Source organism: Eptesicus fuscus, chromosome 9 (assembly GCF_027574615.1).
Source record: "Eptesicus fuscus isolate TK198812 chromosome 9, DD_ASM_mEF_20220401, whole genome shotgun sequence".
Taxonomy (NCBI): Eukaryota; Metazoa; Chordata; class Mammalia; order Chiroptera; family Vespertilionidae; genus Eptesicus; species Eptesicus fuscus.
This window is the reverse complement of record NC_072481.1, coordinates 69031202-69041475: the sequence shown is the minus strand read 5'-3', so window position 1 is coordinate 69041475 and position 10274 is coordinate 69031202. Positions and strand designations below refer to the sequence as shown.

General features: G+C 40.3%; 1 protein-coding gene across 1 annotated transcript in view; it reads left to right on the top strand.

Moving 5' to 3' along the window:
* The first annotated feature begins 3140 nt into the window (after positions 1–3140).
* The window catches only part of HFM1 (helicase for meiosis 1), an 86523-nt gene continuing 79389 nt past the window's right edge, over positions 3141–10274 (top strand). Inside the window, exon 1 of the mRNA XM_008154712.3 lies at positions 3141–3211. Within this exon, the coding sequence (XP_008152934.2) occupies positions 3141–3211 (71 nt within the window). The remainder of the gene's footprint in view (positions 3212–10274) is intronic.

Here is a 10274-nt window from a genome sequence, read left to right as displayed (position 1 = left end):
TCGGGTGCTGGACCGGGCCCGGAAGGCTCCTGCCTTGCGGCCGCGAGTCTGCAAGGGGCCTGCTGGGATAGAAGGTGTTCCTCGGGAAATCCACAGGGGGATTTTGGCTGCAGGCCCTGATTGGGTTCCTGTGGGTGCCCCAGGGGAGGTGCTGGGGACCAGGGGCCCCGACTGTGTGGATCTCTCCCTGCCCGAGGCTTAGAGACCGTCGTGATTCGTTCCCATGTTTATTATCTTACGTTGTCAAATTCCCAGCCATGAAATTCATTTGTGATGGTTGGTTTTTCCAGCGAATGTTGGTCTTGGCTTCTTCGGTGACTAACCGATTTCTGGCAAATCAATATTTTAAAAGAGGATTTTTGCACTCTTGAAATAAAGAGTATATTTCTGAGAGTAAAAACTGTAAAAGATAACTAATAGATCTGAACATTTTATTCAGTAAGGATTATAAACTGTAAGAAAGTTCTGAATTGTCACTAAGATAGATAAGGTGCGGGTCATCTCACCAGACAGCAAATTACATAGTCACAGAAAGAGTTTAAGTATTTTAAGAGCGACTAGAGGCAAAGCAAACACAAAAACATAAAATAATTGTTACAATATAATTTTATACCACACGCTGGAATGAAAACTTTGTAAAAAATAATCCAAATGGAAACTGACTCAGAAAATCTGACTCTAAACCTAAAATTTTAATGAATTCAAAATCTAGGGTCTCCTACAATTACAAACTCTTAGAAATGTGCTAAGGTCCCTTGTAGGTCCTGTGTTTTCAAAAAATATTTATTTACATAATGAAAGTTTCAAATTCATGGTCTTTTAGAACCTTCATCATTTGATTACATAAATACTGAACTAGAAAAAAAATTCACATTTTAAAACTGAACCTTAAAGGTTTGGGGTAGAATTTTAAGTTTCAGAGTTGATGGAAATTATTTTTATTTAAAATTATTTTTATAAACCCATCATTGCTAAGGCATTTATTCCACACTAAATTCTTATGGACCACTTACTATGTGCCAGGCACTGTTCTGGGTTATTGAAATACATTGAGCAAAAAGTCCCTGCTCAATCTAGAGAAAGCAAAATAAATAAACATATAAGATCATTCCAGTTATCAATTAGTGCTATGAAGAAAAATAATGCACATCATGGGGATGGAGAATTTTAGGTCAGGGGTGTTTTCTTTAATAGGGATACATCTGAACTAAAATAATGCATGATGTTTTTATTCTGAACTCAAACAAGTTATATTCTCTTTTATGCCAGAACTAGAAATCAAATCAGAAGGGTTTTGTTTTGTTTTTAATATTTGCTGTGCATTTAGGGGGGTTTTCAATTAGTTTATGAAGTAACTTTTTCTGAAACAAGTATTTTTAATTTGTAGTTTTATCATTGTTTTGCACTTTCTTTTAGAATAATAAACTCAAACAGACATGGTAACCTTAAGATTTCTACTTAAATTCTGAGGTAGCAAAGCCATATAAAAGTGGTCTGGTGAGTTTTAATTTTGCAAAATTTTTTGTTATTTAATATTATATAGTTCTCCTAAGACTAGAAAGGGAACATTTTTTAGGTTACTTTTTGGATAAAAAAGAAACATGATTAGAATTTTTATTTATACTTTATCAGGTAATTATTTTCAAGTTCTGAAATTGTTTACTTAAATAAAGATGCTAAAGACTCTGTTAGCATATTTCTGACTCCCTTCTGACTCCCACTTCGTTATCCTAGGCTTCTATTGTTCATCTAGTCAAAAATTGTTTTAGACACTTAAAGAACCATGCTAATTTGTTTTACTATTTCTTTTTGTTGGTGACTACATGATTAATACATTGAGAAAAATGAAGAAGGCAGTTAAGTTAAACAGATGGAAGGGTGAAAAACACAATAACTGAAACAGTGAAAAACCTCACAACATACAGTACACAAATGTAGCCTTCTGTGTAATGTGTTGTCAAAAGGTGCATGTGTCTACATACTCCCACATGTGTCTCATCCCACATCAGGGAGGACTGAAAATTGGAGGGACATTATTTGGTAATGTGGATTTCTCCATGAGATGGCACTCATATAGTGTTTTTGATTTTAGCTTCTATCCTAAGCAAAGATTTGCAGTGTACATATTAATTATCACAGAATAAATAGAATTGTGATTTATGTTTTATGATTAGTATATCTGATTCATGTTTTGTTATATAGAATTTTCTATCATGTTTAGAATTTAGAAAAATGGGATGTAGTGTTCATGTGCAGGGGTAAGAATGGCAATGTGAAGGGAGCAACATATGTGTGTAGAAATGGTTCTACTATTTCCTATCAAATTTGAGGATTTTTGTGCCCTATATTTTTTTATTCTATTCCCAGGAGCCAATGCTGAATGTTTTTAGCCTTTAGATAACATCTCTGAATGTAAGAATTATACTTTAAAAAGGAATGTAAACATTTATATATGTTATGTAATATGAATGTAAACTTAAATCTATATGTTAAACTTGTAAATTTTTTTTATATTGGAAAAGTTCAAACATACATACCTAGGCAAAACAGAGCATTATAATGAACTCCACATACATATTGCATAGCTTTAGCAATTATCAAATAATTGCCAATCTTGTTTCATCAGTACCGCTCTACCTCTCCACCTATATTTTGAAGCAAGTCCCTGCATATGTACATAGTATTATTGTTAGAGACATATGCATTCACAATAAAATGCATTATCCTAACTGAAAATAATGGTATGAATAAAGTATTATAAAAGCCCTAAAGGCATGATTAATTCTGTCTTGGTTAAGAGGACAAATTTAGAGAAGCTGTTGAAGGATAAATGACCTTTTGACCTACACTATGCCAGGTGGAGAATGAAAGAAAACATTCTAAACATTGATGCAGTATGAAGAGAGAGGTACAAGTGTGAAATGCATGAAAGAGTGGAGAACAGAGAATAATGTATTTGAATATTGAGGTGCTTTGGAGGAAGTTGCAGGAGATGCAGCTAGGAAGGTAGTCTGTGGTTATTCTGAGAAATTTATGATTATAGTTACTGTAGCCAGAAATATTTTTCTACATTTTTGTAAGTAAAATATAAACTTCTTTTTCTATATTTTTTAGATTTATGACAAAATCCAGTTTTTGACATGTCGAAATCAAATGACTCCTTGTTTTCTTTGGATAATTTGTTTTTTGAAAAACCAGATGAAGCTGAAAAGTAAGTCTGCCTTTAAGAATGATAGCACAGTATATTGCTTGAGGCTTTTTTGATGTTAAAGGAATTATAATTTTCTCTCTGGTGAATATGTACATAAAAATAAGGGATAAAAAGAGTAATGTCTTAGGTATATATGTGGTAAACATGGAATTCAGATATAAAGAAGTAGCTAAAGTTTAACATCTTACATATTATAATTTAAAAAATAGAGTAATGTCTTGCCTATTTGACTTTTATTTATTTGCATTTCTGTTTAAATTGTTTTTGGCTAAGGTAAAGATTGGAAGTAATGGTCAAAAAATAGCTCACTACAAGAAGTACTGATGATATCTTTTGGAAACAGAAAGGGCAGTGCACGAAAAACCAAGTGGCATAGGCAACTTCAGTGCAGGCAGGAAGTACAAGGGGAAATAAAGATGTGGTAACAGGGGAAATAAGAATGGAGAATAGGTAGTCAGTTTATGGATTTTCACATATGTATTATTGCTCTTCAACTGTAACATTTCTATGCATTTGTTCTATTATACTTTTTAAATGAAACACCGAATAAATTGCATACTTCATTTATTCTTTTTTTATAATATATTTTTATTGATTTCAGAGAGGAAGGGAGAAGGAGAGAGAGATAGAAACATCAATGATGAAAGAGAATCATTGATCACCTGCCTCCTGTACACCCCACACTGGGGATCAAGCCCACAACTCAGGCAAATGCCCTGAACAGGAATTGAACCATGACCTCCTGGTTCATAGGTCGACGCTCAACCACTGAGCCATGCCAGCCTGGCGTTTCATTTATCCTTTCCTTCATTCAAATATTAATTCATTTATTGACTGAATGCTGAAAAGGATATAAAAAGGTTAAAACAGACTTTTACTTAAAAAACAAAAAAACACCAAAATTTGCTTGAGGAAATTAAACACAAATATGGAAAGCTCATTAATAAATAATGTGACCATGTAATTCATCATTTAGATTGGGATGAAAGAGTTGCAAACAACTGGGGCAACAGGTTTTAATCAGGACTGGCTTAGATAAATTGGGACATATGTTTGACCTTCTAATAATACAAAGTCAAAAAAGAGTGCAAAACAAATGATAAGCTTGAGAGTGAAAGAGTTGCATCCAACTAACTGGGACAACCAGTATTAATCAGCACTGGCCTAGGCAAACTGGAACATATGTTTGACCTTCTGACAATACAAAGTGAAAACAAAGAGTGCAAAGCAAATGATAAGCATTTATATATACGCAATGAAATTTCAGATTTGGAAGGACACTTGGGCTACACTGATCAGGTCACGCTTTGTAGAAGTGGTGGGAGACTTCAGGAGGCTTTGAAGGATTTGCTAATTCTGATACAGAGAGGAAGTGGGCATTTAAAGGTAGAGTATAACAGCAAGCGAAAAAGAATGGAGATGGGATGATTCACAGTATTTTTAGGGGCTAGTATCCTATATAATATCCTATATAATAAAAGGCTAATATGCAAATAGACTGAACAGCAGAATGACTGGATGCTATGATGTGCACTTACCACGAGGGGGCAGACACTCAATGCAGGAGCTGCCCCCTGGTGGTCAGTGTGCTCCCACAGGGGGAGAGCCACTCAGCCAGAAGCCGGGCTCATGGCTGGCAAGTGCAGCGGCGGTGGTGGGAACCTCTCCCGCCTTCGCAGCAGTGCTAAGGATGTCTGACTGACGGCTTAAGCCTGTGGAGAGCAGGCCTAAGCCATCAGTCGGACATCCCCCTACGGCTCCCGGACTGCAAGAGAGCACAGGCTGGGCTGAGGGAGGCCCCCCCCCCCCAAGTACATGAATTTTGTGCACCGGGCTTCTAGTATAGAAGATTCATAAAAGGATTTAAAAACAATGGGATATAACATTAGAAAAGTAAGCTAAGCATAGATTGTGGTGGAGGTTAAATGCCAGAATAAGGATCTTGGACATGACTCTTTATGTCCATGTTAAAAGTCATGTAATTGAATCAACAAACATCTCTATATATATATAAAAGCCTAAGTGACCGAATGACCGGTCGCTGTGACATGCACTGACCACCAGGGGGCAGACGCTCAATGCAGAAGCTGCCCCCTGGTGGTCAGTGCACTCCCACAGTGGGAGTGCCACTCAGCTGACTGACCCATCTGGTGGCCCACAAGCCCAGCGGCAGCCACTCACTCCCTCAGTAGTCTGCAGGTCCAATCTCTGGAGAATGGACCAGCACCACCAGCATGATCCCAACAGCGCTGCCGGCCTCCTGGAAGTCAGCCTCGAGCACCATGGCTGCTTCCCCTTCCTAGATGCTTCGCAAGGAAGAAATGATATAAAAGCGGCCGCCAGGTGGCTCCCGACAACCAGTGCGAACGTCAGTGGGATGGATCCGGATTCCGGCCAGCAAGGGCATCCCACTGCCTGCCCCCACAGAGGGCTGATCGCATCCCAGATCCACAACACCCTCCTTGGCATGGGTGTGAAACCACAGCCTACGTGGCCTCAGGTTCAGAGACTTGGAGAAAGGGCTGATGTGCAAATTAACAAACAAGACAAGAAATATAAATTTGGAAATTATGGGGGAAGTCAATTGTGCACTTGGTACTATGGACCAAGTTCCACTGAATCTCTGTTCCCATCTGCTTTTATTTACTAGAATACACAATTGCCTTTCAGGAATGCAAACAGACATATCAAAGGTGATTGTTTAGTAAACAGTAAGATTCTCAGGTTGGGGGAGTTCTCTTTAGGCCATTGAGTCATCAGCAGTAGGTAATAAAATGCAGATATTCACCCTGTGAATATCAAAGAGCCCCATTCAGCCTTCTGACCAGACTTCTCACATTTATATTAATTACTGTTGATCTTGGTTCCCAGCAAGGGGCACCAGACGCAGGGCTCATGGCTGGCAAGCACCACTGTGGTGCGAGCCTCTCCTGATCAGGACTGACTGGGTGAGAGCCCATGGCAGGCGCAGCAGGCCAGGATGAGCAGTAGTTCCAGGCAGGAGCGGCAAGCGGTGTTGGACTGCCGGTTTCACCCCAATCTCTGCAGGCCACGCCGAGGGACCCCACCCGTGCACTAATTCATGCACTGGGCCTCTAGCTTATTGTATAATATGCCTAATTATACAAAGCACTGTGCTCAATACTATCAATGTAAATGGAAGTAAAAACAAAACCCTTAGGTGTTTAAATCTAGAGGGGATAGCAGATCTATCTATCTGTCATCTTTCTATTGTCAATACAAGGAGGACTGTGATAAATACATAAGTTCAAACAGTACTTAAGAAGAGGGAGGAGAGCCCCTGGCCAGTGTCCTCAGTGGTTAGAGTGTCGGCCTGTGCATGTGAGAGTCAACCATCAATGTCTCTCTGTCCCCCCTTCCCTCCCTTCTCTCTAAAAATCAATGGAAAAAATATCCTCAGGAGAGGATTAACAAAAAATAAAGAAAAAAGGGAGAGGAGAAGAAAATCTTAGAGAACCAAGGGATTTTAGGAAGGTAGGACTTGAGCTGGAATTTTTTAAAATATATTTTTATTGATTTCAGAGAGGAAGGGAGAAGGAGAGAGAGATAGAAACATCAATGATGAGAGAGAATCACTGATTGGCTGCCTCCTGCACATCCCCTACTGGGGATCAAGCCCGCAACCCAGGCATGTGCCCTTGACTGGATTTGAACCTGGGATCCTTCAGTCCACAGGCCCCCACTATATCCACTGAGCTAAACCAGGTAGGGCTTGAGCTGGAATTTAAATGGATATAAGCTCTAGTACCTGGAACAGTGCCTGGCACACAGTTCTTAGTAAATAATTGTTAAATGGATTGATGAGTGAATAAAACAGTTGAACAATAGTAGAAATGGTGCTAGGGTCAGGTATAGGGGAAAGCTGAGTAAAGGAAATGTTTTTGAACAAAGATGAGGGACAAAATGCATTACCTATCACTTTGGTCTGGACTATAAGATACATGTAGGAGAGTTAAAACTGTAAGGTGGTCTCTGAACACTTGGAAGTTTGGCATTATTTGGATACCACTAAAGGATTTTGAATGGAATAATATGATGAAAACAATTCTAAATTAATGTGATAGGAGTCAATAAAGTATATTAGAGAGAGAAATCCTGGAGCCAGTGAGACCAGTTAAGACACCATTGTTCTCAACCAAACATAAGTTGATTAGATCCTTGATTAGGAGAATGACAGTAGGAAAGAAAATGATGAATTCAAGAAAATTTATAAGATACAATAAGACTGGTTAGGTGTCTAGGTATACTGAGGAAAAGATTATACTATGGTTTAGATTCTGGGTGACTGGGGAAATTATGGCACCTCTGGAAAATAGGGAAATCATAAGGAACATTTGACTTTATGGGAAGGCTGAACAGTAGAGCTAAATGTGTGTTTTTTGTATCTTGTTAACATCTTTCTTGGATTTTCTGGAATAGCCTCTGTGAAGAAAAGAGTTAATATATTAGTTCTATGTATAGAACTAATCAGTTCTAAAGGCCAACTGCTTGCAAGGTTGGCCTTTAGCTGGACTCTGACAACTTAGATTTTAGGAAGTTTCTCACCATCCTATCTAATAACAGAGTAACATGTAAATTACCATCACTCCGCTACGCCCACGATTGGGCAGCAGGAGGCTGGGGGGCGGGACTCGGGGTGGCCTATCCAGTCATTGAGAGGCACGGATCCGCTGCCACTGAGGGGGGGCTACCCTGCTGTTGAGAGGCGCAGGGGGTGGGACCCCCGCCCCTTGTGCCTCTCAACGGCCAGATCCGCGGCTGCTAAAGGGGCCTGCCGCGGACACCCAGCTGCGCCTCTCAACGGCATGGTAGCCAGGTGTCCGCGGCAGCCCCCCTCAGCGGCCGTTGAGAGGCGCAGGGGGTGGGAGTCCTGCCCCCTGCGCCTCTCAACAGCAGGGTAGCCCCCCTCAGCGACCGCGGACCATCAAAAGTGGGGGAGCTGGGTGCCTGTCTGCTCCGGCACCAGGCCTTTCAGAAGCCTCCGCCGAGCCGGAGGCTTCTGAAAGGCCTGGTGCACCAGCAGACAGGCACCCAGCTCCACCACGAAAAGCGAAAGCGTGTAGGGGACCCTACACGTGCATGATTCAATCATGCACTGGGCCTCTAGTCTATATATATATAGAAGCCTAAACGACCATTACGACCGAACGACTGGTCACTATGATATGCACTGACCACCAGGGGGCAGATGCTCAATGCAGGAGCTTCCCCCTGGTGGTCAGTGCACTCCCACAGCCAACCTCCCGTGGCCGGTGGCCAGCCGACCTCCTGCAGTCTCTCTCCCAGGCCAGCCAACCTCCCTCAGCACACCCCGCCACTGCCTGTCCTGGCCCGGTGGACCCCAATCAGGGGTGGGGCCAGTCGGCCAACCTCCCGCGGTCCTTCCCCCCGGCCGGCCCTGCCAGGCTGGCTGGGCTGAAGGACCCCACCCATGCACGAATTCATGCACCGGGCCTCTAGTTAACATAAGAGTGGCTCACAGCGCATAAACTGTTTCTACAAGTAATATCGTTTATGCTGAACATCTGCTTTTGTTTCTGGGAATCTGGAATGTGCCATAGAAAGTATGCCCACATGATTAGTCCCCAATAAAAACCCTGGGCATTGAGTCTATAATGAATTTTCCTCGTTGGTATCTTTTCACGTGTGCTGTCACAACTCATAGCTGGGGGAATTAAACACATCCTGTGTTACTCACTAGGAGAGCACCTTTGGAAACTTGTGCCTGGTTTCCCCAGAACTTCACCCCATAGTCATGAGTTCTTTGTATCTATGAGTCTGTTTCTATTTTGTTTGTGTGTTTATTTTGTTCTTTAGATTACCCAAATAAGTGAAATCTTGCGGTATTTGCCTTTATTTGTCTAACTTATTTTGCTTAGCATAATACCCTGTAGGTCTATCCATGCTGTCGCAAAAGGTAAAATTTCATTCTTTTTTATGGCCAAGTAGTAGTATGTTGTTTATCCACTTGTCTATTGGTGGTCACTTACATTGCTTACATATCTTGGCTATTTTAAATAATGCTGCAATGGGGTGCAGATATTCCCTTAAATTAGTGTTTTGGGTTTCTTTGAATATATACCTAGAAGTAGAATTGCTGGGTCATAAGGCAGTTCCATTTTTAATTTTTTGAGGGCCCTCCACACTGTTTTCCTTAGTAGTTGGATCAATCTGCATTCCCACAAACAGTGCAAACTAGGGTTCCCAGAACAAACTAGGGTTCTCTTTTCTCCACATCCTTGCCAACATTTGTTTGTTGACTTATTGATGCTAGCCATTCTGACAAGTGTGAGGTGGTATCTTGTTTTGATTTGCAGCAAATGCTTTGGCCTTTTGTCAGACAGTCTATCGACAATGTCAGATAATGTGTTGTAGATTTTTTATTTGGAAGATATAGCCATAATACCTATGTGTTAGGTGCTGTAAGATGCAGAAAAGTAAAGACTGAGTCTCTCACTTCCAAGGGTTTGAAATCCTAAATGAAGAGATAAGAAACAAACAATAAAATCCTTGGGACTTGGCATAGGAAATACATGTGGTGCTATTCTCAACTTTATTGCCTGTCACCTAACACTTATCTTTTTGTTCTAAGGAAGGACAAGTCAACTTTGGAAAGAAAACATGAAAGCATTATCTGTTAATAGGATCACAGCTGAAAGATAAGGAGATTGTTAGTTATCAATGCTAACAGGATGGCAATAATCTGGTCAATTGCTATAGGTTTACAAAATGATTGTCACTTTCAACTGGCTTCTTGGATTTTCTGTGTTTTTTTGATGGTTCTGGACCAAGAATATTTGGATTAGGACATTAATTTGTAATAATGCTTTAGGAATACTCTAGAATATCAGTAATTGTGTCATTTACACTGATGACCCATGATTAGTTATGAGGTGTGTCAAAAGTAATTTGTCACTTGTAATAGTTAAGGTACTAAAGTTTCAGAATGATTTACTACTTTTTAAACAATTTTGGAACATATTTAAGATTCCTGTCACAAGAATTTGAATTGGAGAAAAGGAGATGGAGATATAGCCATTAT